The sequence below is a fragment of the Sitophilus oryzae genome, unplaced genomic scaffold (assembly GCF_002938485.1).
Source record: "Sitophilus oryzae breed Bouriz unplaced genomic scaffold, Soryzae_2.0 scaffold_1447_pilon_pilon, whole genome shotgun sequence".
Taxonomy (NCBI): domain Eukaryota; kingdom Metazoa; phylum Arthropoda; class Insecta; order Coleoptera; family Curculionidae; genus Sitophilus; species Sitophilus oryzae.
In genome coordinates, this window is record NW_022146112.1 from 1,183,612 (window position 1) to 1,210,473 (window position 26,862).

At 31.6% G+C, this 26,862-nt stretch overlaps 1 protein-coding gene across 5 annotated transcripts in view; it reads left to right on the forward strand.

Moving 5' to 3' along the window:
- Nucleotides 1-26,662, forward strand: part of LOC115877372 (ATP-binding cassette sub-family G member 4-like) — a 150,956-nt gene extending 124,294 nt beyond the window's left edge. For 2 of the 5 annotated variants that reach the window (XM_030893521.1, XM_030893523.1), the window contains 10 exons: nucleotides 1,921-2,122; nucleotides 8,778-8,923; nucleotides 13,921-14,159; nucleotides 15,122-15,205; nucleotides 16,204-16,329; nucleotides 17,973-18,124; nucleotides 19,574-19,742; nucleotides 21,707-21,807; nucleotides 25,269-25,424; nucleotides 25,794-26,178. In XM_030893521.1, coding sequence (XP_030749381.1) covers nucleotides 1,921-2,122; nucleotides 8,778-8,923; nucleotides 13,921-14,159; nucleotides 15,122-15,205; nucleotides 16,204-16,329; nucleotides 17,973-18,124; nucleotides 19,574-19,742; nucleotides 21,707-21,807; nucleotides 25,269-25,424; nucleotides 25,794-26,135 — 1,717 coding nt within the window. In that variant the 3' untranslated portion in view covers nucleotides 26,136-26,178. Of the gene's footprint in view, nucleotides 1-183; nucleotides 346-1,920; nucleotides 2,123-8,777; nucleotides 8,924-13,920; nucleotides 14,160-15,121; nucleotides 15,206-16,203; nucleotides 16,330-17,972; nucleotides 18,125-19,573; nucleotides 19,743-21,706; nucleotides 21,808-25,268; nucleotides 25,425-25,793 lie in introns of those variants that run through there. The other 3 variants (XM_030893524.1, XM_030893518.1, XM_030893522.1) reach the window with 3 other exon arrangements.
- Nucleotides 26,663-26,862: the final 200 nt, after the last annotated feature.

The following is a 26,862-nucleotide window of genomic DNA, read 5'->3' on the forward strand; positions in this document are numbered from 1 at the left end:
ATATGCCCTCAAGTGTTCACATCCTTTTGATACATGGTGCAGACATTTGTAAACATTTTAACTTGATTCCAATTGGGAAATTGACCGAAGAAGCTTCCGAAGCTGGAAATAAAGAATTTAGGACATTCCGTCAAAACTTTTCAAGAAAAATTGGTAGAAAACAAAACATGGAAGATATTTTGCATAATTTGTTAATTTCGTCAGACCCACTAATTTCATCTATTAGACGAAAATACAGTTGGAAAAAGAATTTCTCACTATATCCAGCGCAGGAATTATTAGATGATATGGATATGGAAGTAGGAGATGAGGATAATGATTCGGATTAACATTATTTACAATTAGGTAAGAATATGTTTTTTTTTATTTTTAGCATTTCTTTAGATCTGGGATTTTTTTTGTTTCTAAATAAACTTATAAGCTCTGTAATAATAAATTGAAAAAATATTTTCGCTCAATTTTATCAATATTCATGGTAATTATATCAATACTAACATTCGATAATTTAAAATCATTGATGTCCATTGTTTTTCAATTTCGTCACGCTGTGTGTCGTCGAAGTCAAAACAAGCGATTTGGAACAGAGAACAAGTAAAATGTTTAATAGAAGCGGTAGAAGCAAAGGAGTGTTTATCGAACGTAAAAAAAGTCCATTCTATCACAACCAAAGGAAAAGACGAGCCGCTATTTCGGAAATTTCTTCTGAATTACATATGCCCGATGAAGACATAAAAAAGAAAATTCACACGTTGCGTGCATAATATTCGAAAGAACGTTCAAAATGAAAAGTTCTAAATCCGGTTTGCTCTCCCAAAAGGTACACACACGCTAGTACCTTGAGCTGTGGGTGGTGTAGTGTTGAATGTTGCCCCTCTAAGGCTGCGGCTACCAAAATATGTTGCAAAAGTAGCGCTTTGGTGTGAACATATGAAAAGCATGTAATGGTGACCTGCAACTTTTTTAAGCAACTGCCGCATAAAAACTGCGCGTTTTGGACTACATTCTGCTGGTGTATGAACACTTTATGCAACTTTTGAAGCGGCAGCAAAAAAAATGCGCAACAAAAGTAGCTGTGTCTGATACTACCTTAACACGGTTAGGTTAATATTCGTTACGTATTTCTAGACCTTTATGGTTCTGTAGCATATTTTAGTAATTACGATCAATAAATTTCAGTTGAAATAATTCTAATGTATTTTTTCATTAGAACTGTCTTGTAGTCGAAATAATCCATATGCCTTTGATTATGATTATAATTTATTTTCTTGACAAATTGGTGAAGCTAAATTTTTGTATTCTATCTCTTTCAAGTTTAATTGTATTATGGTGGATTAATTTTAATATTGTTATTAGTACTAACTTCATGCAAAATTTTACTCAGATCGAGGATAAATTAGGCTTGGTTCATATTCATAATATTTGTCATGTCATGATATTTGAAAATGTTTTTCTTTATAATAAATATTGATATGAAATGAACAAAATTCTTACAGCCTTAGTGTATATTAATAAATAGTAATATTTTCTTGCCTTTAGCTGTATATTTTTTTCTAATTTTGAAAAATCGAAAGTAGAAAAAAAAATAAATGTAAAAAGAACATTGTTTTGTTTGTCGTAAAGGGGGGATTGAAGCACTACTCCCAAAACCGGTTTCTGGGCCTACCCTTCATCAGGTGGTCTGTTCAGGGGCTGGTTCTCACCGACACGGCAAACAAAACTTTTTCAACATCAATCGACGATGTCGTAAAGTGTCGGTGAGATTTTAGCGCATCTCCCGTCAAAAGATGGTCAGGAGCGTTTTTCGGCTCGTTCACCGGCCCCAGCTAAAGGCAAGAAAATATTACTATTTATAAATATTGTATATACATCTAATTGAGTAATCATTCAAACATTAATATATTTTCAATCCCTTTGTTTCAGAAAATCTGGTATTCAAGGTATTATAAAATGTAGTAATGAAAGAGGAAAAAAGAGGAAAAAAGCTAGTTCTGATTATAGAAATTATTCCTGTTACATTCTACAGGATGACCACTTACTAGATTACTTTACTGTTTATGAGATAATGTATTATACTACTAAATTAAAAATTGGAGGGTTATCTAGAGAAGAAAATGATTTTCTGGTAAGTCAGACTAGATATAGGTATAAGTTACCGTAGTATATGTATACCTTGAGTAGAAATTATCAAAGTTCGTTCGACATTCCTTTGTTATAGTAATACTATAGGTATATAGGGTGGTGACAATTTCGATGCTCAACACTGGCATCTCAGAAACTACGAGACATAGGAATTCGGTTAAATGGGATAAAAGTTGCGTAATTAGAAGTTTGACAAACACCTATGAAGAAAACCCCGGTATCTTGATTAGTTTCGGATTTATGTCAAAAAATGAAAATTATACGTTTATTTTAAATGACAATATCTTCAGAACTATTGATTCTATTGCAACGTAAGTTGGTAGTTTTATATTTTTGACTTCGGCCAATTAAATGCCGTTTTCAGAAAATGTCTAAGCCTTCTAGATTTCGCACAACAACAGTCAACTTTTTGTTTTCTTATGGCCGCCATTTTGAATTTTTGTACTATTAGATAGAACAAAAAATAATAAAAAAATATATTTTTAAAAAATTCGCTAAAAAGATCAAGTCTGCCTTGGAAATTTCATTGACACTTTATATGTCAGCAAGTTAATTTTTGTTTACACTATTAAGTATCAAATCTGGACACAAACATTTATAATAGATAGAGTAAAGTGTATTAAGGTCCACAAGATATTTACAAGTGAGGAAACACGAGATATGTATGATGTTTACTTAAAAAATAATAGAAATTCCGATATAGCATGCGCAATTTATAGAACGTTGTATCCTGAAAGGACACAGCCTCATCGTACTATTTTCGCAAGGATTTCAAGAAATTTAGCAGTTTCTGGTAGCTTTAAAAAACAAGAGGGCAATATTTTAAAAGACTTAACGGCTTAATATTAACTGACTTAATATTAATATGCCAGCTCAGATAGAAATAAGTCCGGAAATTTCTAGCCGTAAAATAGGTCGCGAGTGTTGTATAAGCGATTCTTATGTAGGGAAAATTATCAAAAAACATAGGTAAGATAAATATAAAAAATTAAATGTGTACCAAATTTACATTTTTTTACATGCTGGTGATCACAAGTGAAGATTACAATTTTGCAAATGGTTTCGGGAAAATGTTCAAGAAAACCCCCTTTTTTTGAAAAATATTATAGACGGATGAATCTTTATTTACAAATTGACATTATTATGCAAAATAAAATCGTTATTTAATTAGAGAAACCAGACCACAAATAATCTGATTTGGTGATATACTGATATCCTTTGAACAAGGTTCAAAGGATATGAGACAGTCATTTTAATACAATTCCTTGTATTGGCTTATATTGAACTCTACTATACAATTTTTGTGCGTCCAGATTTGACATTTAATAGAATAAACAAAAAATAACTTGCTGACATATAAAGAGTCAATTGGATTTCCAAGGCAGACTTGATCTTAGGCGAATTTTTAAAAAATCAATTTTTTTAGTGAATTTACATAATAATGAATATTTTTTTTAGATACCACCGTATAGACTTTTTTTCGCTCTATCTAATTGTATAAAAATTCAAAATGGCGGCCATAAGAAAACATAAACTTGACTGTTGTGCGAAATCTAGAAGGCGTAGAAATTTTCTAAAAACGGCATTTAACTGGCCGAGGTCAAAAATATGAAACTACCAACTTACGTTTCAATAGATACAATAGTTTTAAAGATATTGTCATTTAAAATAAACATATTGTTTTCATTTTTTTACATAAATCCGAAACTAATCAAGATACCGGGGTTTTCTTCATAGGTGTGTGTCAAACTTCTAATTACGCTTTTCTCCCATTCTCTATTCTTTTCTCCCATATAACCGCTTCGTATCTCTCGTAGTTTCTGAGATGCCAATGTTGAGTATCGAAATTGTCACCACCCTCTATACATATATCGACTATATCGAAATATTATTGAAGCGAATTTGGAGGAAATGGCATCGTCTATTTCCAAATTTTTAAGTCGTTGCTTACATATGACAAGTCTATTATTTGTCATCTGAAAGCAGCGACTTAAAAATATAACATATACTTGGTAAATAATATGTATAGGCAGATATTTGTAAAATATTTACTTAAAGTAAATGAGTTAATTATAAATGCGTGACGAAAATTAATGCTCAAAATCTGGACACGCAAAAAGATTCATCGTTTTTTTGTACCTATTTTTCAATTTCTAAAGCTTCAGCGGTCAGACAGTAACTCTGTACTGTTTGAGTTACTGTCTGATCAAGATCGAAACAACAATGCAGCAATTTTTTATGAGTAACTTGAGTTACAAAATTGTATTTTGATTTATTTGTATTTTGAATATTTTTATAAAGAAATATATTTGTTATTCCAATGTTCAATGGGGATTTTAATTTGTAAGACCGTATTATGGATAGGATGTTGTTTTGTTAAATTAACACATCAAACTGAAAAAAAGAAGTAGAAAAAAGACTGAAAGTCTCGGCACAGTCTTGGTCTTTTTTTCTACTCTTTTCTCTCTCTTTTTTCTACTTCTTTTTCAACTTAAACCACGTCTCTTTGAGAAGAATGGAATGATGTTTCTGTCCTGATGATGGAAATAAATTTGTCGAAATTTTGAGAAATTGAAAAGTAGTTGTATTAGCATGTGTGGGCAAAGTGTGGGTATTATTGACTTCATCCTCACTAAATTTAGTAGTTTTTTATTTATATTTCTATAATTCATTTAGTGTAAATTAACATATACATGACATATATACTACCTAAAAGAAAGGGTGAGGTATATACTACAAATATAATACTGTACTATACTTAAATAATATCTATCACGTTGGCAAATTAAAGTTTTGTGTTTTCTTTAAGAAGGTACGTGGCAATAATTGCCTATTTTGGTATTAAAATTATACATAATATTTTTTATAATTTTTTTATTTCATACTATTTTTCAATCTTGATTAAGGAAATTATGTCAATTATTCAATTATCTTATATAAAATACCTAATAAGCAGCGGAAAATATAATCACGTGGATCACGAACATGTCACGAACCAATCTTGTGATTCATGCTTGTCATAATATATGATATGTATGTATGTATATTTTCTTTGAGATTAGAAGCAAAATATTGAACAAAATAGATGCCATTCCGAAAATGCATATTAAATATTCGTATTTAATTACAATCAAATAGTATGTTACATAATTATTTATTGTGTTAAATATAGGTAAAAAAGTCATTTTTGAAATATTAATAACATTTTTTTAAAGAGAGTATTGTAAACTGTAGGCTGTGTTGGAAACTTAAAAAAATAAACAACAGTTTTGTTGCTAAATTGGTAGTTAATTTTAATAGCCTCTATGTAATACATGGATCAGATAACCAACTAAGAAATGAATGACGTCTGTATTTCAGAAACTACTTACGTATAACAGCGGGAAAATATTCTAATAAGTAAATCGACCCAGACAAATCGCTGGAAATTATTTTCAAGTTCGAAAATTATATATTTTATGGCATCGGTTATCAATAAAAGATATCAAATAAAGATATCTTTGTCAAAAATATGCACTTGAAGAGGTACCCATTTTAAGTATTGCTGTAGGTTTGGTGCATTTTAGTTGGTTTCAAAAAATTCCGATCCGGTTGCAGCTCATGTTGATCACATTAAAATAATATGGAAATAGTGACTTTGTGACAATATTTTAGTATTTTAGTTTTTTGCTAGTGCAGTTATTGAAACTATAAAACACTCAGATACGACCGAGGATACGACGTTTAATGAGATACGCGGTATGTGTATGTGTGATGTGAAGAAGAACTCGAACTGGGCGTTGCGTTGTATTGTGACAATTTCAAATGTTAATAGAATTGTCGAAAAAATCTTAACGCGTAAAGGAGGCCGTAATTCCGTGGCTGTTGGGTGCAATAACATTTAATAACTCAAATTTTCCGGATATTCAACTCTTCCGGTACAACATCATATAGTTTACAGCTTTTCGCACCGATTTGATCAAAAGCAAAAAGGGATTCAAGCAGTTCGACGAAACAAGTGAGTAACAAACAAACTCAAACAAAATGCCGAGTTCGAGTTCTTTTTCACTTACTTTTTACTACCCGAAACAGCGTTATATCAAACAAACCTCGTATTTGCCTCGTAAAGCTTCTGATTTCTGCCATATAGAGCGGTGGGATCGGAATTTTTTGAAATCAACTGAAATGCACCAAGTCTATATGCTGATTGTTTACGATATATAAATATTTTGCGAGACCGGAATCGCACGATTGCCCAGACCAAAGCGGTACAGCGGGAGCGGTGACGCCAGTATCAGATTGCGGGATGTAGAAAACGCAGATTTATGCACGGCAAAAAAAAAACGATTTTTTTTACTTTGTGGCTAGAGCAAGAAATTATACAAATGTTCTCGTTATCTGATAAAGAAGCTCTTCTTTTGCTTGCAGCAGCTGAAGATGAGAAACGAACAAGGTTTGATGTTCAGCGAATAATTTATGGCGAATTTCACACGTTAATGCCATAGACTGCAAATAGATCCTAAACGATTTTGTATATATTTTAAAATGCCAAGTGACTGTTTCGAAGAGATCTTAAATTTTATTAGAGAATATATTTGTAAAAATGATACAAATTATAGAGAGTCGATTAGTCCGGAAGATCCTAATTCATCCCATATTTCAATCCGTTTTCTAGTGTTTTTATATTCGGGATTTTTCATGTCATATAAAATTGGGTATTTATTTACCAATTCGATTAAATTTTCTGTAAAACACGCCATATTAATCACCAGTTTCGCTGTAGTACTGTCTCGCGGAATCGAAGCTTCTATGTAAAAAAACTAGTGTTTCGGCGTAGCTGGGCCGTTGCCCCCACAAAAGAAAACACATTTTCCACTAATTAAAATGGGAATATTTACATAATATACCACTTCATGTGCATATTTTTGATAAAAATCCGGTTTTGTGATTTGCAGTAAGATATGTTCCTTAGCCGACATTTGAACATGAAATTAATTTGCTGCTATTTTTCTTATCCGATTTACTTATTAGAATATGTCCTTTCCCAAAAGTGTACGATAATTTCTGAGATACAGCCGATGTCCGTTTTTAGTTGCCCATCCGGTACTTTGTATACAGGGTGGTCCGAACTGTATTCCGGAAACTTTGACAGCATATTCGGCAGAAGAAAATAAGTAAAAAAAGTTCGTATAAATGTATGTCCTAAAATACTTAGTTTCGGAGATACAGGGTGTAGAAGTTTCATTTTTATTTCGATTTTTTCCAAATAATTTCTGAAGTAACGTCAATATTTGGATAAAAATTGGTGCCTGGGAGGTTTTTGACATGGGAAATTTGATTTTGATGTCAATATGACTGCTGTTTATAGGGGGCGCCACGTACATGTGTTTTAACTGTTTTGACGAGTAATAACTTTTCGTCCGTACCTGTATAAAGCTACTGGATCAAAAAATATACATTTTCGTCACTTTTTACTTAAAAAATGTCTGGTAAAAATCGCTACGAGCAACCTTTCTCAAGATGTTTCGAATGGAAATAGTTAAATCATGTCATTATTAACCAAAACATAAGCACTCTGAGTAGATAGTTATTTAACTGAAATAATAAATTTGGAAAATTTTATTTTTTTAAATTAATCATAAATTTTTCTGCGGAAAAATGATGATAATACAATTTTTGTTAAACTTTTGACACAAAAACATTTCAAATTTATGATTTTAGTCTAATAACTATTCAGTCAATATGTTTAACTTACGTCAATGATGGCAGGTATTAATTTCGATTTCAAATATCTTGATCTTAAACCATTACTTGTAGCGATTTTTACCAAGAGACCTTTTTTACGTAAAAATTGGCGTAAATGTAAATTTTTCACTCAGTAGTTTTATACAGGTACAGACGAAAAGTTATTACTCTTCAAAACAGTTAAAACACATGTAGGTGGCTCCCCCTACAAATAGGAGTCATATTGACATCAAACTCAAATTTCTCATATCAAAAAACTCCCAGACACCAATTTTCATCGAAATATTGACGTAACTTCAGAAATTATTTAGAAAAAATCGAAGTAAAAATTAAATTTTTACACCTTGTATCTACGAAACTAAATACATTTATACGAACTTTTTTACTTATTTTTATAAGCAGAATATGTTGCCGAAATTTCCGGCATACATTTCGAACCACCCTGTATATCACGTTAGCTAAGCTATACACAATATGCACAGAGTACCAAGGTTTCATTGTCAAAAGCATTATAATTCACATGCCTATTTCTGTCTTACCTTGCATTAAAAGGTACCAGATACCTCCAATATCTAGAGGTACTTATTGCATACTTATGTTTTTGGAATTAAATATTTGAGTCTAAATATTTTTATAAAGTGATCAAAGGGGAAGCCAACAATACAGTAAAATACAGGGTGTTGTTCTATTTAAAAAAATCATCCCAATCGACTCAGACTTTTTAAGTCACCCTGTAGAAGTTAAAATATTTTTCTGAAATATATCCTGAAATATATCCTCCTACATACTTAAACAAAAGTTTTTTTTATTAAAGGTGTTGCAAATGAAAACAAATGGTGACAAATTGACAACATGCTATTTTTTCTGATTAACTAGGTTAACCGATCGGTATATTTAAATTTTTATTTTTTAAGATAGACGATATATTATCAACTCTTGGATTAATAAAACAGAAAAGAACACCATGTGGAAGTTTATCGGGGGGACAAAAGAAGAGATTATCAATTGCGCTGGAACTGATCGATGATCCGCCCATAATGTTTTTAGATGAACCCACAACGTAAGTTTTTTCACATCAAAATATTTGGTCGATTACCGCAAAAACAAATAATTGTGTGCCCTTGATATTGACTGTTGCCGATATTCACGTGTAAAATTGATTATACTATTGATTGAAGAAATAAGAAGATGCGCAACCTTACATCCGATTTCGTGGCACAAAACCTGTCCGAGATGTAGCTGGCGTTACCGTCAGCCTGTCCGAGAATTCCAAGATTTAGTGCCGTTGCGCGTTGATAGTCGTTTACAGTGCAGCGGATAAAGAATACTGTATCGTAGCCGACCGTAGTTCTCCTTTCAGTCGATAGAGCCAGTGGTTGCTGGAGACAGTGTTACCAGAACTACTGATTAATCCGTCGATTTACGGATTTTGGGTACAATACATTAATAATACGGTATTTCTATCATTAAACAATTTCATATAATATTATGTTTATTATATTCATATGTAAAATATTATGGTAAATGTCAATAGTTGTCATTTCCAAGCGAACTAAACGACTTTTTTCGATCATACGAAATATTCAGTACCTATAAATAATTTTTTATTTTTGTTCAATTTTCTATGTTTAACACGAATACATTTTCAATACACAAACGCGGATTTTTCATCCTAAGATATTTTTTCGTCAAACCTATTACAGATATTACACATTTTAATATGGCAACACTGTCGCTTTCCACACCATGTTCGAAATGCCTTCGCTAGCAGAAAAGAAAATAAGTTTTTTATGCGTTGGCCGCAGAGAGGCTCCACCGTACAGCACTTGGGTAGTAAGAGGAAATCAAATCAACCTTGTCACGAATTCGCCCATTATGTTGCGTATATGCCCAAATTCTTTCAATCAACGATTATACTTTATATTAAAATATTTAACTCATATAACAATTTAATACACAGGGTGACCGAGAAATAAGTGCGAATATTTAAACTGGTAGTAAAGTTTGACCCCAGAGACACGCCCATGAAGTTTGTTTTGCGAAAAAAAAAAATGTTGAAAATTTTATGTTATAATTTTCAACATTTTCAGTTCACATTTGTTTATGATACTTGGCGAGAATGCAATGTTTCTCCTACGTTACGTTACTCCTTTCCTACGTTATCCACATTCTCTAAGTTATAAGTTGACACTTTTAAATTTCGACAAAAAACAATACTTAATTTTATTCGTTGTGGATTTTTTAATCATTTTATATTTTTTAATCATATTTTAAATACTTTGTGCTATAATACAGTGTCCTAACTCCTCCTAACAGTATTTTATATCCAACATATCTTAAGGTGCGTATTCATTATCCGCACGAACGAACGAACGAACGAACGAACGAACGAACGAATGTTCGCTAGTGGTATGGACGGGGACCGTACGATAGAACCGCACGAGAAGACCGGAGGCATTTGTTGGCGAACGCCTTTGATGTACCGACTCGAAACGGATGGTCGAGCGAACGAACGAACGAACGAACGGCCGCATGCGTTCGGTCCCCGTCTAAATATACCGCACTTTCATTCGTTCGTTCGTTCGTTCGTTCGTTCGTTCGTTCGTTCGGATAATGAATACGCACCTTTACGCAAACACGTGCACATCCACATATCTATTAAACTGAACATCACATATTATAGCTTTTAACAAAATATGATTTTTTTTTCTTTTTTTTTGACAAATTTTGCACTATTTACACAGCTTTGAACATTATACTTATGATATAAATATTCGGAGATCGGTATTCCACCAAGACGCATAGTTTCCCACCGATGCCGATGAGCACAATGATGAAAAAATTAAATATTTTTTCACCTCTCTTTGGCTTCTTGCCGAATTATTCGAATCAACGTCCTCGTCATAAGTAATTACTCAACTTTTGACCTACATTTAAACAGATCAGCTGATGAATTATAGGTTATCTAATTCTTTTGAGATTTTAATCAAAACAGTAAACCAAAAACTAAAAAATAGGCAAATGTAAGGTAAGCCTTTAAAATCCTTTTATTATTGAAATAGAAATTATGAATTATTTTGGTTTACAAAAACAAGAATGTGAGAGATGTCAAGAAATAATCGTAAACAATTCAGATGAGATATATGAATGTATCATGGTACAAAGAAAACAAGGTATGATCGATAGCGGCTCCAATTTCGTTAAGCTTGCGCATACCACCTGTGACGTCATATGCCAAACAAAAAAATATCCGTATTGTACAATTGCCACTAATAAAAAAAGACCTAAAAAAGAGAAGAATTAGGACATAACCCCAAAAGTTATGTCAATCCATGGAGCTTGACATTTGAAAAATTATTTTCACATTTATTATAGATGCCATAATAAATGTGAACGTTTGACAATTTGAAAGTGGCGCGCGGAATTTGCCGACCAATGGTGACGTTTATCACCTGTGACGTAATGACCAACCTGCACAATATCATACCTTGTATTCTTTGTATCATGTGAATGTATTTTGTGCTCAATAATACACGTAGATATTTTCATATTTTGTAGTACTGTAGATTGGAAAGCCCGTAAAAATTTTAGGTCGCGAAATTATTTTGGGTCGCGACCGTTATACGCGATCTGGCGCTGCTATAGCGGTCGCTAAGAACAACGGCAAACAAAAACAGAAATAATTTTCTCTTGTCAAAGTCAGAATCTTCAAAAATCATAATAATCGTTTAAAATCTAAACTGCTCTCATTAAAGAAATTCCGAAAAGTGTTTATAGAGTTTTATTTACTCCAACCGGTGATAATTGTGAAAAAGTGGCATTAAAAACTTAAAAAGCTGTGCTGTGAACTGCAAAAACCATCGTGGATCGTGGCATAACGTCGGTTTCCAATGTTTCATAGGTATTTCTCATACATGCGTGTCCTTATGTAAAATAAAGTTTCTTATATGCAACACACTGTATTTTATTTATAAAATTAAACGAAAATAATAATAAATTTGAATAAACAATATTTGGCGATATAATTCCGGAAAAAGCCGAACCGCTCCGAAATTTTCAAAAGTTTAGGGTCGCGACCGTTGCAAGAATAGCGCCAAATAGTGTTTACATTGTCCTTATGGGAACTTTCGAATCTAAACTTGTTTCATTAGTAGTACTGTCAAAAATCGAAGTGAAATCGAGTGTTGTTGACAGTAGAGTTGCGGTTTTAGTTAAAGTGATATAACAGCCCCGTTTTCTAATATTAGGTAAGTTTTTTACTTTTAATCTGAATTTTCCAAGTCGTTTTTAAATATTTCTACTCGATGTGTCAACTCTGGGCGTCGAACAACCCGAGATCCAGGTAATTGGGAGGTAATTTGCGACTGATTACCGATTGCTGGAGGCAGCTCTCAAAATAATGCCATTATTTTTAAAATTTTCAAAGCTAAATAACTCGATTATTATCAATTTATTTTAAAAATTGCAAAGAGAACATTTTGTTGGCATGTTTCTTTTGGCCTTAAAATATTTGCATTTATTTTTGGGACACCCTGTATAACGATATAATGTCTACAGATAAATGCTTTAAGGTGTCTATATTAGAGATATTTTTTTTCTTACTGAAAACGTTATACAGGGTGAGTCTTAAATAAGTTTAGTTTATATATTTTCAGGGCTGGTAGATAGAAGAAACATATTATTTTCTCTTTACTGTCTTTCAAATAAGTCTAAAATAATCGACACATTTTACTTTCTTTTTTTGAAGTGAATTTTCGCTTAATTTTTGAGAATCATTGGATCTTTTCTGGATATTCTTTCTTGTAAATTTAATCTAGTACTTCTGTTATCATATTATGAAGATATTATAGTTTTTTAAATAAAAATTTTAAAAAAATCCAATTTCTTTTTCAAAAAATTACAAGTTTTCTAATTTTTTTCGCGTAAAAAACGCAATAGATGTGTTTCTGGGGTCGATATATAGTACCCCTAAAAATATTTAACTTATAAAAATATTTGCACTTATTTAAGAGTAACCCTAAGGATATTATTAGCAATAGGGATAGTCATAGATTATTAACATCTATGCATTGAATTAAAAATGAATTGGAAACACTCACTTTATATTTGGAAAATTTTACTTTATGGCTTGTATTCCACGAATTTGTATCCCCTAGAGGCTGTTTTTTTTGGATTAAAATCATGGCAATTTTTACAAAAATTGTTTTTTATTTTTTAAATTTCTGCTTTATCGTGAAATATCAACTAGGGTATATGAATGTTTCTGTAATGCCGGGTCCAGACCAAGGCGACAAAAAGTAAACACGATTTTGAGACAAAAACAAGACAAACTTGCGATAAAAATGGAGACTTCTGACAAGACAAACTTGAGACCACACCTCAAAGACAAAAGTTTAGTTGTTGCGAATGAGTTTTATTAACCATGTGTGATTTCACTGTCTCCTTCTGTTGGCAACACACGCCATCCACACTGCGCCGACACCTTGTCGTAAAATATACGAACAAAACATAGACACTTTGATCTATACCGACTCTAGACGGGACATTGAAAAGTCTCCAAACTTTGAAACAAAACAAAAATGAGACAAAAATGTCGCAGAAATGTAATGGATTTGTCATAATTTTGTCTTAAAACATGAATGTTTCTGTCTTGTCGTTGTTTTGTCTGCTTGATCTAGACCCGGCATTAGGTTCTAGGAATGTTTCTTGTTGTTGTAACTTGGCCACGTAATTTGGCAACAATATGAAAATAGTATTTCAGTTGGCGGTTGGAAGTTGGAACCTTTGGTGTTACATGAGCAAAATAAAAAGCCAAACCACAATACATCAAAACAGTTTTACTTTTGTACTGGACGCGCGTTTCGCTAACTATGTTAGCATCATCAGCAATTCGGAGTTTTAATCATCTGCTGATGATGCTAACATTGTTAGTGAAACGCGCGTCCAGTGCAAAAGTAAAAGTGTTTTGGTGTATTGTGGTGAACTAGTGTTTCATTTTTCAATAATACACTGCTAAGCACTTCCGATTTATGTCATTCAATTTATTTTTATTTTTAGCGGATTAGATAGTAATTCTTCCAGACAATGCATAGAAATGTTAAAATCACTGGCCCAAAAAGGACGGACAATTATATGTACAATACATCAACCCAGTGCACCGCTTTACATGACTTTCGATCACGTGTATATAATGGCTCAAGGAAAATGTATATATCAAGGCTTGCCACAGAATACAATTTCTTTTCTTGCCTCAGCTGGTTACATTTGTCCACAGTATCATAATCCGGCAGATTTTTGTAAGTACATTATTTTTGGTCATTGTGTGAACAACTAATTGCAAACTTGTATGAACTGGATGCATGACTCAATTTTAAAAGACATATAAACAATTCTAAAAATTTTTGGTTAATTTGGTTATTGAATAGGACACTAAGTATTTGGATTATCTTTTGTAGCTTGTAAATTGCAATAGATTTTAATTACTAATTGTTTTAACAACTTTCGTAAACATGCAAGAATTCATCACAAAATTTAGTACAAATTGAATTAATAAAATACAGGGTGTCCCATTTTCGTGTGTTTTATGGGCTTCCTCGTTTATGAGTAGAGAGACAAATATTTACCCCACTATGCTACTTTTTATGAAATTAAAGATGCTACATACATATTTGTCCTAGCCCTCTTAGTTCCTGAAATACAGGGGGCTTTTGAAAATTTTGAATTTTTCGGTTATCTATGGTACACTATAACTTATCGAAAAGGTAAAAACGGAGTTCCGTAGAATTTTTTACGTAGAATCCAGTGGCGTAACTAGTTTTTAGTAGAGCTGTAGAAATCGAATTGTGACTCAAACTTTTTTTTTTTTTTAATGGGGTATCCTGTATAATATTTATTTTTTATTTCTCTGATTATGAGCTTCCCAAAAATGTAGCGAAATAATAATATTAATTGAAAATAAGTGGGCATTTCGCCACTACAATTGGAAACCTAAAAATAGTAGTTACTTTTTGTAAAATGCCACTCAGTAGATTCTATTCGAAATCCAAGTTCCTGGATGTTTTTTACTTGAAATCAAACTGGCCCAAGTAAAGGAAAACACACTTAAAACATAAAACTTGAAGGATCGAGTAAAGGAGTATCCCAGATACAAAATTTAAACTATTAAAAAAATAGCACAAATTTAGAAATAAAAAAGAATAAAGACTTATTTTATATACGTATTTTTAACAAGTAATTTATAAATATATTTTTATTGTAGTAATGGAAGTAGCAAATGGAGAATATGGGGATTCAGTTGATATATTGTCCCTTGCCAAAGAAAGCTGTTTATGTAAAGTTGAAAGTAAGCGGGTAATAAGCCGAATTGTAAACCACGGTCCATATTTTTTGAGGATTACATTTTAGTTCAAGTATTTTTCAACTAATAAGCAATAAAGTAAATATATTTGTACTAAAATATATATCCTCAAACTGTTTGTTACTTAAAGGTATCGTTAGTAAATAGTTTATAGTTAATGGTTATAGGGGAAACCATAATTTTGATAAGTTGATATTGATTTTGTTCACATATATCTAGAAACTAGTTGATAGTTAGTAGTAAACCAATAATATCGAACAGCATAATATTAAAGACATTTGATCTCCTTTTTTTGTATAATGAGAGTCCTTCGCTGACCAAAGATAATGATAATGTGTTATATTAGGAGGAATTTCTAATGTTTGGTCGGCATGGGCGGATGTAGATTATTTTCTTTGATGGGACAAATTTGTAAGAAATATGATTTTTTGGACCAAAATTACAACACTATTGAGATTTAAAAACTACTCGCTCTAGAGAATTGAGATTTGATATATGCATGACATTAATCAAATTGAATTTTTATAGGTAGAATTCTTATATCCATATAGGTATCGTTCAAACAGTTACTCCACTTGCATACTCTAGATTGAAAATGTCAAAAGTTCTAATTGTTAAAAGATAAATCTTTTAATAAAATCAACAAAAACGAATGAGCAAACAATGGGGAGAACAATAATTGTACTTAGAAAAATAATGACAGTTAACAATTTTTACTTTAGTATATAAGTTGTTTAACCATATCTTCAATCAATATTTTAGATGCTGTAAGTTATTGATATTGTGGAATCAGACATTTTATATTTATAGGGACTAAATCTTTTTCAGTTCAGCCATCGTTATTATTTGTAACCGATATGTTTTACTCAATTGAATGATACAGTATCACCTTTAAGTAAAAAACAGTAGGCTAGATTTCATAAGACTTTTCATTAATGTATATTATTAAATGCTTAATTAAATTGTATTCCAATTTATAATAGATGTATTACAATATGACCAGAATAGCAATGAAACGTGGAAGAGAGATAGCTGTCATCCCTCTTCGTTCTACACGAATTATAGTACAATATCCGCAAGTGAAGGTAACTTTATAAAGGAGCAGAAAGGTAAATGCAGATATAGTACCGTATAGACATTTTTTATAGTACCGTATGATTGAAAAAACGGCGCGGCGTGTAGTAGGCTTAAAAATTATAGCATTTCTCATATAATTTTACATAACAAATGACAGCCATCTCTGGCGCCAATTTTTTCGATAACATGGTGTTATGAAAATGTAGAACGAAAAAAGATGGTAGCTATCTTTCTTAGTACGTTTTACTGTCGTTTTGATCTTTTTATATCTTTATTATAGCAACATTGAGATATACTCAAATGCCAAAAAATACGCACGGAATTTTTTTCGTTAAGTTTAAAATGTTATATTTTTCTACTTTTAGCTCTATTTTTAAAACTGTATTTAAATCTATCAACTTTATTTCATAAACTTATTTTTTATAAACTTGAGTATTTGGCTATTATACAGGGTTAATTGAAGGGTTGCCTTTTTACCCAAACTTTATAACACCCTGTGCAATAGTTTCGTGATAACTTTTCCTAAAACATTATTTTTCGATTAGAACCATTTTCTTTATTCACTCATGTCAACACATGCTTTGGTTAATTTTTAAGAGCGAAATGAACTTGCCATCAACAATTTGCAATTTTTTCAATTATTAATTTATGATGTTATTTTTTAATATCAAGAGGTGGCTTTGGTGACTATTGTCGTAATGTCATATCGACACTGATTATAATATATGAAAATTAAAAAAAAAAACATTAAAAAGTAACGATACATATTTAATAAATAATAGTAATACCAACAGAACTAAGGATATTTAAAAAAGTGACTGTAATAACTATGTGTACAAACAAACAAAGAACTTAAAAAATACTCTAATACTTTGTATTGCCTTCCCCGGCTGCTATATCTGTCAGTAGACGTTGCGTCGCGTCGGTTCATACTGTTAATGAGGCTGCAAATATATTGTGTAGGTTTCGTACACAACAATAATCAGCAAAGCCATCTCGTCATTATGAAGAATAACACCAAAAAGTAACGACAATAATTATTGTAACAATTGCAAAATGTTTGTGGCAAGTTCATTTTGTCCTTAAAAATTAACCAAGTCATGTGTTCACCTCAATCAAAAACAAAATATTCAGGAGACCGAAAAATAATGTTTTAGGAAAATTTTCTCACGAAATTATTGCACAGGGTGTTTTAAAGATAGGGTAAAAACAACTCTTCGGTTAACCCTGTATAATAAGTCAAATACTAAAGTTTATAATAAACTGAGTTTACTAACTAGAGTTGATATATACAGCTTGCTAAAAAATCAGGGAAATAGGGCTAAAAATTAAATAAAAATATAACATTTTATACTAGACCAAAAATTTTTCCGTTGCGTTTTTTGGCATCTAAGTGTACATTTGAAAATTTTGAAGGGTTATTAAAGCCGACTTTGTTATACTTTTTTAAACATTACTCTAATTTTATTTCTTTTTGTATTAGTTTGTTACTTAAATTTGTAGAACTTTTATGCTTAATATTTAATATTTTTGAATATAAAGCCTGAAGTAGCAGATAACAATCTAAACTTTTTATTTTTTTTATTTAAAAGAAGTCTCAAATGTGATTTGATTAATATGAATAAAAGTAATCCAATAAATGAAGTAAATTACTAACAATAATTCAATATTTTAGACAAAGAAAAAGATATGTCCATTGAACCAGCTATAATAACACGTGAAATTTTATTAGAAGACCCCGAATGTTGCATTCGAAAGAAACCATCAGAATGGACACGGTTTCTGGTCTTGTTTCAAAAACAGTTAATTTATTTCTACAGGGACTGGGTGAGTTATTAGTCATACATAATATCTAATTGTTTAGTTGGTTTTCAGTAGTAGTGTCAATCGTGATTGAATCGTTCAGCTTGATTCGGTTATTTCAACGTATCGAATGAACGAATTCTGCTTGGTCAGAATGATTCGGAAATAGTTCCCATCTCTAGTTTTCAATATCCATCTTTAGCAATAATTTAAATTCAGAAAATTTCTAAGGCCCAACAGTACTAGTTCTTCGGGCAGATAGTTTTAGTAGAGTTACTGTTGAATATCATTTAATATCTTGAAATATTCTAATAACTGAAATATAATATTATGTTTTAAAATAAACCTTATTTTGTTCTATAGTTTGATTTATACAGGGTGGTCCGAATTGTATTCCGGAAACTTCGGCAGCATGTTCTACAGATAAAAATAAGTAAAAAAGTTTGTATAAATGTATGTCTTAAAATGTTTAGTTTCGGAGTACAGGTTGTAGAAGTTTCATTTTTATTTCAATTTGTTCTAAATAATTTCTGAAGTAACGATCATATTTGCATGAAAATTGGTGTCTGGGAGTTTTTTGATATGAGAAATTTGATTTTGATATCAATATGACTCCTACTTGTAGAGGGCACCACCTACATGTGTTTTAACTGTTTTGAAGTGTAATAACTTTTCGTCCGTACCTGTATGAAACAACTGAGTGAAAAAATATAAATTTTCTTGATTTCCTACGTTAAAAATGTCTCTTTGTAAAAATCGCTACGAGCAACCGTTCTCAAGATATTTAGAATAAAAATAGTCAATACATATTGTTATTGACTAAAAATTAACACGTTGAGTAGATAGTTATTTGACTGAAACAATAAATTTGTGAAATTTTAATTTTTTTAAATTAATTATAAATTTTTCTGCGAAAAAATGATATGATGAAACAGTTTTTGTTGAACTTTTGGCACAAAAACATTTCAAATTTATGATTTCAGTCTAATAACTATTTAGTCAACATGTTTAATTTATGTCAAGTATTGATAATTACGACTCCAAATATCTCGAGAACCATTACTCGTAGCGATTTTTACCAAGAGACCTTTTTTACGTAAAAAAAGCCGTAAATATATATTTTTTACTTAGTAGCTTTATACAGGTACGGACGAAAAGTTATTACTCTTCAAAACAGTTAAAATACATGTAGGCGAACCTTACATATAGGAGTCGTGTTGACGTGAAAATCAAATTCCTAATGTCAAAAAACTCGTTGCTTCATAAATTATTTGGAAAAAATCGAAATAAAAATGAAATTTCTACAGCCTGTATCTCCGAAACTAAGCATTTTAGGACATACATTTATACGAACTTTTTTACTTATTTTTATCTGCAGAATATGCTGCCGAAGTTTCCGGAATACAGTTCGGACCACCCTGTATATCCAGGTAACGCTTTAGATAAATATAAACTTTTAATTTTTCGTTTCAGACAGTTGCCAGAATAAAACTTATACTACATTTTTTGGTAGGAATATTCTTGGGCGTAACCTTTCAAAACAGCGGATACAATGCATCAAAATTTATCACTAATCTATCTTTCTTTATGGTTAGCGTTGTATATTTAAGTTATACCGCTCTCATGCCAGCAGCTTTAAGATGTAAGTATTATGTAGATTCAACTATGTTTACCTATAAGTAGTTCGGAAAAGTAGTTTATAGGTAGTACGATCGGAAAAATACGTTTCCAAAATTGATTTGGATATGACGATTAATGACCATATTGTAAAATATATCCATATATAAAGTTCTCTGTAAAATTATATGGTGAATAGCTTTGATTGTCATTTTCAAACCAATTCTGACGCCGACGTGTACAGGGTGGTTAAAATTCGACGCTTTTAAATGGAAACACCCTTTTCTATAAGATATAGACAAAAACTAATATCGGTGTCTGGAGCTCAATTTTTGTCAAAACCATGATGGTGTTACCGTTTCGGAGTTACGGGGTGTTTTTCAAAAATGTTCATTTAAAAAAAAAACGCTGTAACTTTTTCGCTATGGAAAATTTTGTATTTTTATGAAAAGATTTCCAAAGCACCTTTTTACGTAGAATTTAATGGTTTAAGTATATTTTTTTAAATTAATAATTTAAGAATTATCAACAGAAAATTTGATTTTTTATATGGGACACCCTGTATATTTTTAATTTATTGAAAAGAATTTAAAATCACCTTTCCAAAAATATAACACACTTCACACAAAATTCGCCCGCTTTAAATAGTAGGCTTTGAACGGCACCGGCTGTAATGCAAAAAAATTCTAGCTGTGAGCATCAATTAAAACGAAAATAATATTTTCTATCAGAGATGCAGAATTTTATAACAATTTAAAATATATTTAAGCAACATCAACACATTTAAACTATATCTAATAACAATAAAAATAAATAGCAAACCAAGACATGAGATTTTGCTACAGGTGTTCGACATACCGATCGTCTTCTGTTATGGACAGACGGGGTAGTTTTTGAACATTTCTCGCGGAATTCATTAACTCAATGGGGGTGAAAGATGGCCTCTCATGACTGCTAAGTATTTCTAATTCTTGTCTAGATTATACAGAAGAATGACAGACCTTTATTCTTCCGCAAATATATCCATAGGATTAGATCCATGGGCACTAAGTCAGGCGGCCTCGACGGCCAACGGCTAGGATCTTAGTTAGCTATTCAATTATTCTTGAAATTGGCTGCAAAAATTTGCTGATAACTTTAGCGTTCAGAGCCGGTGCGTCGTCTTGCTGGAAAAATATGTTTTCGAGTTCCATTAAGGGCATATCATTAATAAGGGGTCCAAAGCCTACTAGTTAAAAGTGGCGAACTTTTAAAAATTCTGTATTTCGAAGGGGATTATAACAAAATATCAATTGTGCTATATTTTTGGAAAGGTAATTTTAAATTCTTTTGAGTTAATTAAAAATATAGAGGGTGTCCCAAATAAAAAATCAATTTTTCTATTGATAACTCTTAAATTATTAATTATAAAAAAATATACTTAAACCATTAAATTCTACGTAAAAGGGTGCTTTGGAAATGTTTTCATAGAATAACAAAATTTTCCATAGCAAAAAAGTTACAGCGATTTGTTAAAAATGCACATTTTTGAAAAACCGTAACCGTAACTCCGAAACGGTAACAGATATTGATGTGCGGTTTTCACCATCATGTTTTGATGAAAATTGAGCTCCAGACACCGATATTAGTTTTCGTCTATCTCCTATAGAAAAGGGTGTTTCCATTTTTCGATCATATGATACCTCTCTTTTGGGTTTTGATTATAGTAAAGTAGTTCTTTTAAATATCTCTTTCAGTATATCAGTTTTTAGATTAGAAACTAATAATAAAATATTTTGAACGATACAAAAAATCACAATTGATTGAAATAATTACATATAGCTAATAACATATACTCGAGCATACACTGTACCCGAGTTTATTATTTTGATTTAATTAAAGATAAATTTGAATGAGTATATTTATCGAACCATCTTGAGTTTAACATTAGGAACTAAGTTAATAAGTTATTAATTAAGTATGTTGTTTAGATTATATTAATTTTTCCAGTTCCCTCCGAATTAAAGATTCTAAGAAAAGAACATTTTAACCGTTGGTACAAGCTCAGAACATATTATGCCTCGTTCCTAGCAGCCGATTTTCCCCTCCAGGTAAATATTAATATTGATAAAAAAATGTGTCTTGTATTAATTTTATTTCACGTATGTCGCTTAATATACCGGGTGCATCTCAAAAGTGGCTTACCCCAATAACTTTTTTATTTCTTTAGATAAAAAAAAAACGAGATTTGGTATGTTAGTATATGACATAAATTAGGATTGATTGACGTATTCAATTGTTTCTGGTCACCTCCAGTTTCACCGGAAATGACGACAACTTTTGATTTTTAAATGGCACCCACGGTATTTTTTTACTTTATTCGATAGAAAATGACATTCTGAATAGAATGGCATATTATATAATGGAATGGCATAATATACAACTTTTGACAGTATCGCTTAATAAAAAATAGTATTTTAATATTCAATCTAGAGTGCCATGGCTATGTTAAAACCACTAATTCTTAAATCGAGGAACCTTGGAAAAATAGATTTGATCGTCTAATGTTTTTAGTGTCTTGTCCTGGCCAGTTAGAAAATGCTCAAATCGTATTTTTAATCATATCTCAATTTTTTCAAATAGAACGAGGGTGGCTCATTAACATATTTGGAAAAAGCATTTTTTTACGAATAATTTGATACCACACACTTGGTATTTCAAGTCAAATTTTCGTTATGAACCGCAAGTTATAATTTCAAATACACCATATGCGAAAATGCCAAAGGTTGACATATCTATTCAGAGTGGTATTAAGTCATTTCCGGTGAAACTGGAAGTCGCCGAAAACAATTGAATACGTCAATCAATCCTAATTTATGTCATATACTAACATACCAAATCTCGTTTTTTTAACTGAAAAAATAAAAAAATTATCGGGATGAGCCACTTTTGAGATACGCACTTGAGATTTGCACTCGGTATATATGAACATTCGTTTCTTATGTTACAGTGACAATTGTTTTTATAAAGAAGTTACTGAATTTAAAATTTTAATTATTAATTTCCATATTCATCGTATTAATTTTATTTCACGTAGGTATATCGCTTAATATAGAAGTAGGTATATCGCTTATATAAAACGAACATTCATTTCTTATGTTACAGTGACGTGACATTTGTTAATTATAAAGTTACTAAATTCAAAATTTTAATTATTAATTTCCATATTCAGGATATTTCTCTATTTTCTATAATTATTTTTATTTTTCACCTTTGTATTTTTCTTTCGTCTTAAATCACTGAATTACGAATTTTATTGAACTTGTTATCATCATCATCCAGCCTTTTATCTTGTCCACTGCTTCCTGTAAAAATACCATTTGCAAAAGTATTTGGGTTTTGGGCTGCTTGCCTCCAATTTGTTATCATTCGTTTAAGGTCGTCTGACCACCTGGTTGGTGGCCGCCCTCGATTTTGATACGCCTCGTCCCGTGGTCACCATTCGACAACTTTCTTTGTCCATCATCGGACATTCTTGTCAGGTAACCGGCCCAGTTCCATTTCAAGTGATTTATCCTAGCCACAGCATCGGTCACGCTAGTACATTGTCTTGTACTGGCGCGTACAACTGTATTGTTGGTAATACGGTCTCTCAGTATTGCTCTTTCCATCTCCATGTGCTATTCTGATTTTATTTCTGGACTTCTGAGTGTTTTCGCGTCGTACGTGAGGACTGAGAGAACGTACTGATCAAAGATCTTTCGCTTTAGAGATATCGGGATGTTTGATGCAAAAATGTGCTTCAGTTTTCAATAAGCAGCTCAGGACCGTGTTCTATTGAAGTATAGTTTACCATGGTGCAGTTGCTCATTACAAGGTTTGTCATGTATTTAGTTTTTTTCCAGGTTCATTTCCAGCCCAACTTGGCATGAAGCACTGTTTAGTTTCTCCAACATTCTACATGCGTCGTCTATTCTGTCAGTAGTTAAGACCATCGCAATTTATACCAGACCAATCCCAGTTGATCTGTATGCACACGGAATCCTGCCTGTTCTCTCGGTTGGTAAAAATCGAGTTTAGGGCCTAAGCGGGCAGAAATTATTCTGATAAAATGTTTATAGGCATGGGAAAGAAGGCTGATTGGGCATTGAAGACTGCTGCAGTCAGTGGTTTCACCTATTTTGTGGAAAACTATAATGGCAGCGTTGTGCCATAGCTCCAGAGTTGTTCCTCTAAGCAAGCACTCAGTAAAGAGTTGGCTATGGACCTGCCAGTCATATATTACGCCTGCCTTAATCGCCTCTATCCGTCGTCGTCCTGTTGTTCTTCATTTGTCGTAGAGCGATATCAATCTCAGAAACTGTTACATCTGAGATGTCTTCAGAACCTTAATTTTGCACATATGGAATGTCTGTGATGTGATTCGGGATGTCTATACTCTCGTTTTCTCTTCAAGTCTTCACCCTACGCGAGGGTATGGAGACATCATATGTTGATTCCCTTTACTTCCTCGGACCAAGTTGTTCGACACTGTGCCATATGTGAGGATTCGGGCAGGTTGTGGCCCACTAGAGTTTACCTTCCAAGTGATCGCCTTCCCTGTACCTTCCCCTCCACCATCAGTTTGTCTATTGAGGTGCCACTCCTAGCAATATGGTCAAAATATCGCAGAATTGACTGATTTAATTTTGTGACTAGATTGGGTGGGTACAGTCAAGCATGAGGTCGTCTGAGAATACCTGCCTTTTATGAGTGGTTACCATATTTTTGAAATTTCCATACTTGGATTGTTAAATATTTTATTATTGCTCGATATGAACACTGCCTCTTTAAATTTGCACTTCTTCCCATGAGGTTCTTTGTGGACATCCCGGGCTTCCCCCTTGCTTCTATTATTCAGTGTAGGTATTAAACAAGATTGGCGAGAGTACACATTCCTGTCTCACACCTGTCCTATTTTTAAAACTACTCGATAACGTGTTATTTGCTCGGATTTTAGCATTCTTGTTCTCATAGGGCTGTTTGGCCAAATTAATGAGGTGGAGTGCCCAGTTCTATTCCTAGAACTGGGGACTATTTTCCAATAGTCTGGAGTTTATTTCATTTTAACTTATCAAATGCCTTAGAGTAGTCAACGAAGTAGAGGTACATCTCGTACATAGAGATTGTCTCGCTTTTTCTATGGTTTGTCGAAGATTTAGGATCTCTTCTCTATTCCTTTTCCGGGGATAAAACCTCTTTTGTTCATCTGATATCTGCGGGAGGTGAAGATGATTAAGAGTTGATGATGATCAAGAGTATTTTACTGGCATGGAGATCCCTATACAGCTCCACGTAAAACTCCTCTAGAATATGCAGAATTTCCCCCTTATTCGTGATGATTGTAAACTTGATATATCTTATAAGAAAAGTGCATTCTTTTATTAAGTTTTGGTAGCTGAAAAAAATACAGTTAAAAGAAGAAAAAAATATATATAAGCTTAGTTTTCAAGAACCAATTTTCTGTAAATTTACTTTAATAAAAATAAATAAGAGAAATAATTATATCTAAAATAATAATATTTCTTTTCAGATTTTGTTTACTTTGGCCTACACAATAGGATCTTATACAATAAGTTCACAACCTTTAGAGATTCGCCGATTTTTAATGGTATTTTTAATACATTCTATGGCAACTTTAGTATCTGCGGGCATTGGAACTATGTTTGGAACAATTGTTAACCCAGTGGTAAGTCATTTATTAGACCTTACTAAGTTAGACTTTAATAAGTTCCTTAGTCAAATTTTACATTGCCGATATTGGTTAAAGATGATGAAGAAAATATGTGTTACCCATATGGTTGAAAATTTGTACACTCGTTTAAAATTAATATCGAAACAACTTTTTCAAATATTTTTTTAAAATTATTTGATACTAAAAACCTTTTAGCAATTTATTAATTACGCATAATTATTAATACTTAAGTTGAAAATTGAAATAAAAGTTATAGCCAAAGTCAAATTTTGTCTAAATAAATAATGAAAAATATCATGTGACAAAATATCAAAATATCTGTGTTCTGAATTAACTTAGTTTCATGTTTACATTTTTTTTTAGAACGGAACATTCCTTGGAGCTATTCTCACAGCAGTTAACATCTGTTTCGGTGGATTTCTATGTTTGTTCCCTCAAATGAACAATGTGATGTATTACTTATCAAATTTATCATATATGAGATTCTGCATGGAAAGTATCTTGCAAGCTATTTACGGTTTCAATAGAGGAAAGCTAATTTGTCCAGAAGAAGAAGAATATTGTATGTTTACCAATCCAAACGAAGTTCTGCATGAAATTGGTATGGATGAATGCAGTTACTGGACGGATTTTGGTTGGCTTATAGTAAATTTACTTGTATTTAGATTGCTAGGTTACTGTGCTTTAAAATATAAAGTGAAGTAACATGTATTAAAATGTCGTTTTGAAGATGTCATACTTAAGTATTCCTAGTTACAACTAACTTAATATATTTTTAGTTTCATTTGTATATATAAATAGTGTCTAAATATTTTAGATATTAATCAATCAACATGCGACGAAAAATTAATTTCCTTGCCTTCAGTAATAATATTAAAAGTAGAATAATCTAATAATCAGTGTACGAGGAAATAGAAAAGCGCAATACATTTTTTTGATTGATTTTGAAATATTTAAACATTAGCATTATAATTAATACTGACTGCGTATTGTGATAAGTTTTTAGTGATTTAAATAGTTCAATTGTAATTTTTAGTCGAGGAAAAATGGTGATAAAGTAATTCATTTTATGTTTTAAGCATCCAATTTAGTGTATGTAGGTATTTATAATAAATTATATTTAAGTGTTTAAATGTGAAAACAAATTTTTCATAACTGTTTTATAGTTATGATTTATATTTTTTTTTATATTGAATATTATATTTTGTAAATAAAACAATTTTGGTGTCTTATTTTGTAGTGTATTATTTAACCTCATTAAAATTAATATTTGTTTTAATAAAATAACGCATTTTACATTTAATAACCACTTAAAGGTGAAGTGGTTTGGCCATCTATTAATAATGCCGGAAGATCAATGGTCGAAGCGACTGTTTCAGTCCACAAGGAAAAAGGCGAGGTAGATCAAGAAAATCGTGAAACAACACAGTCC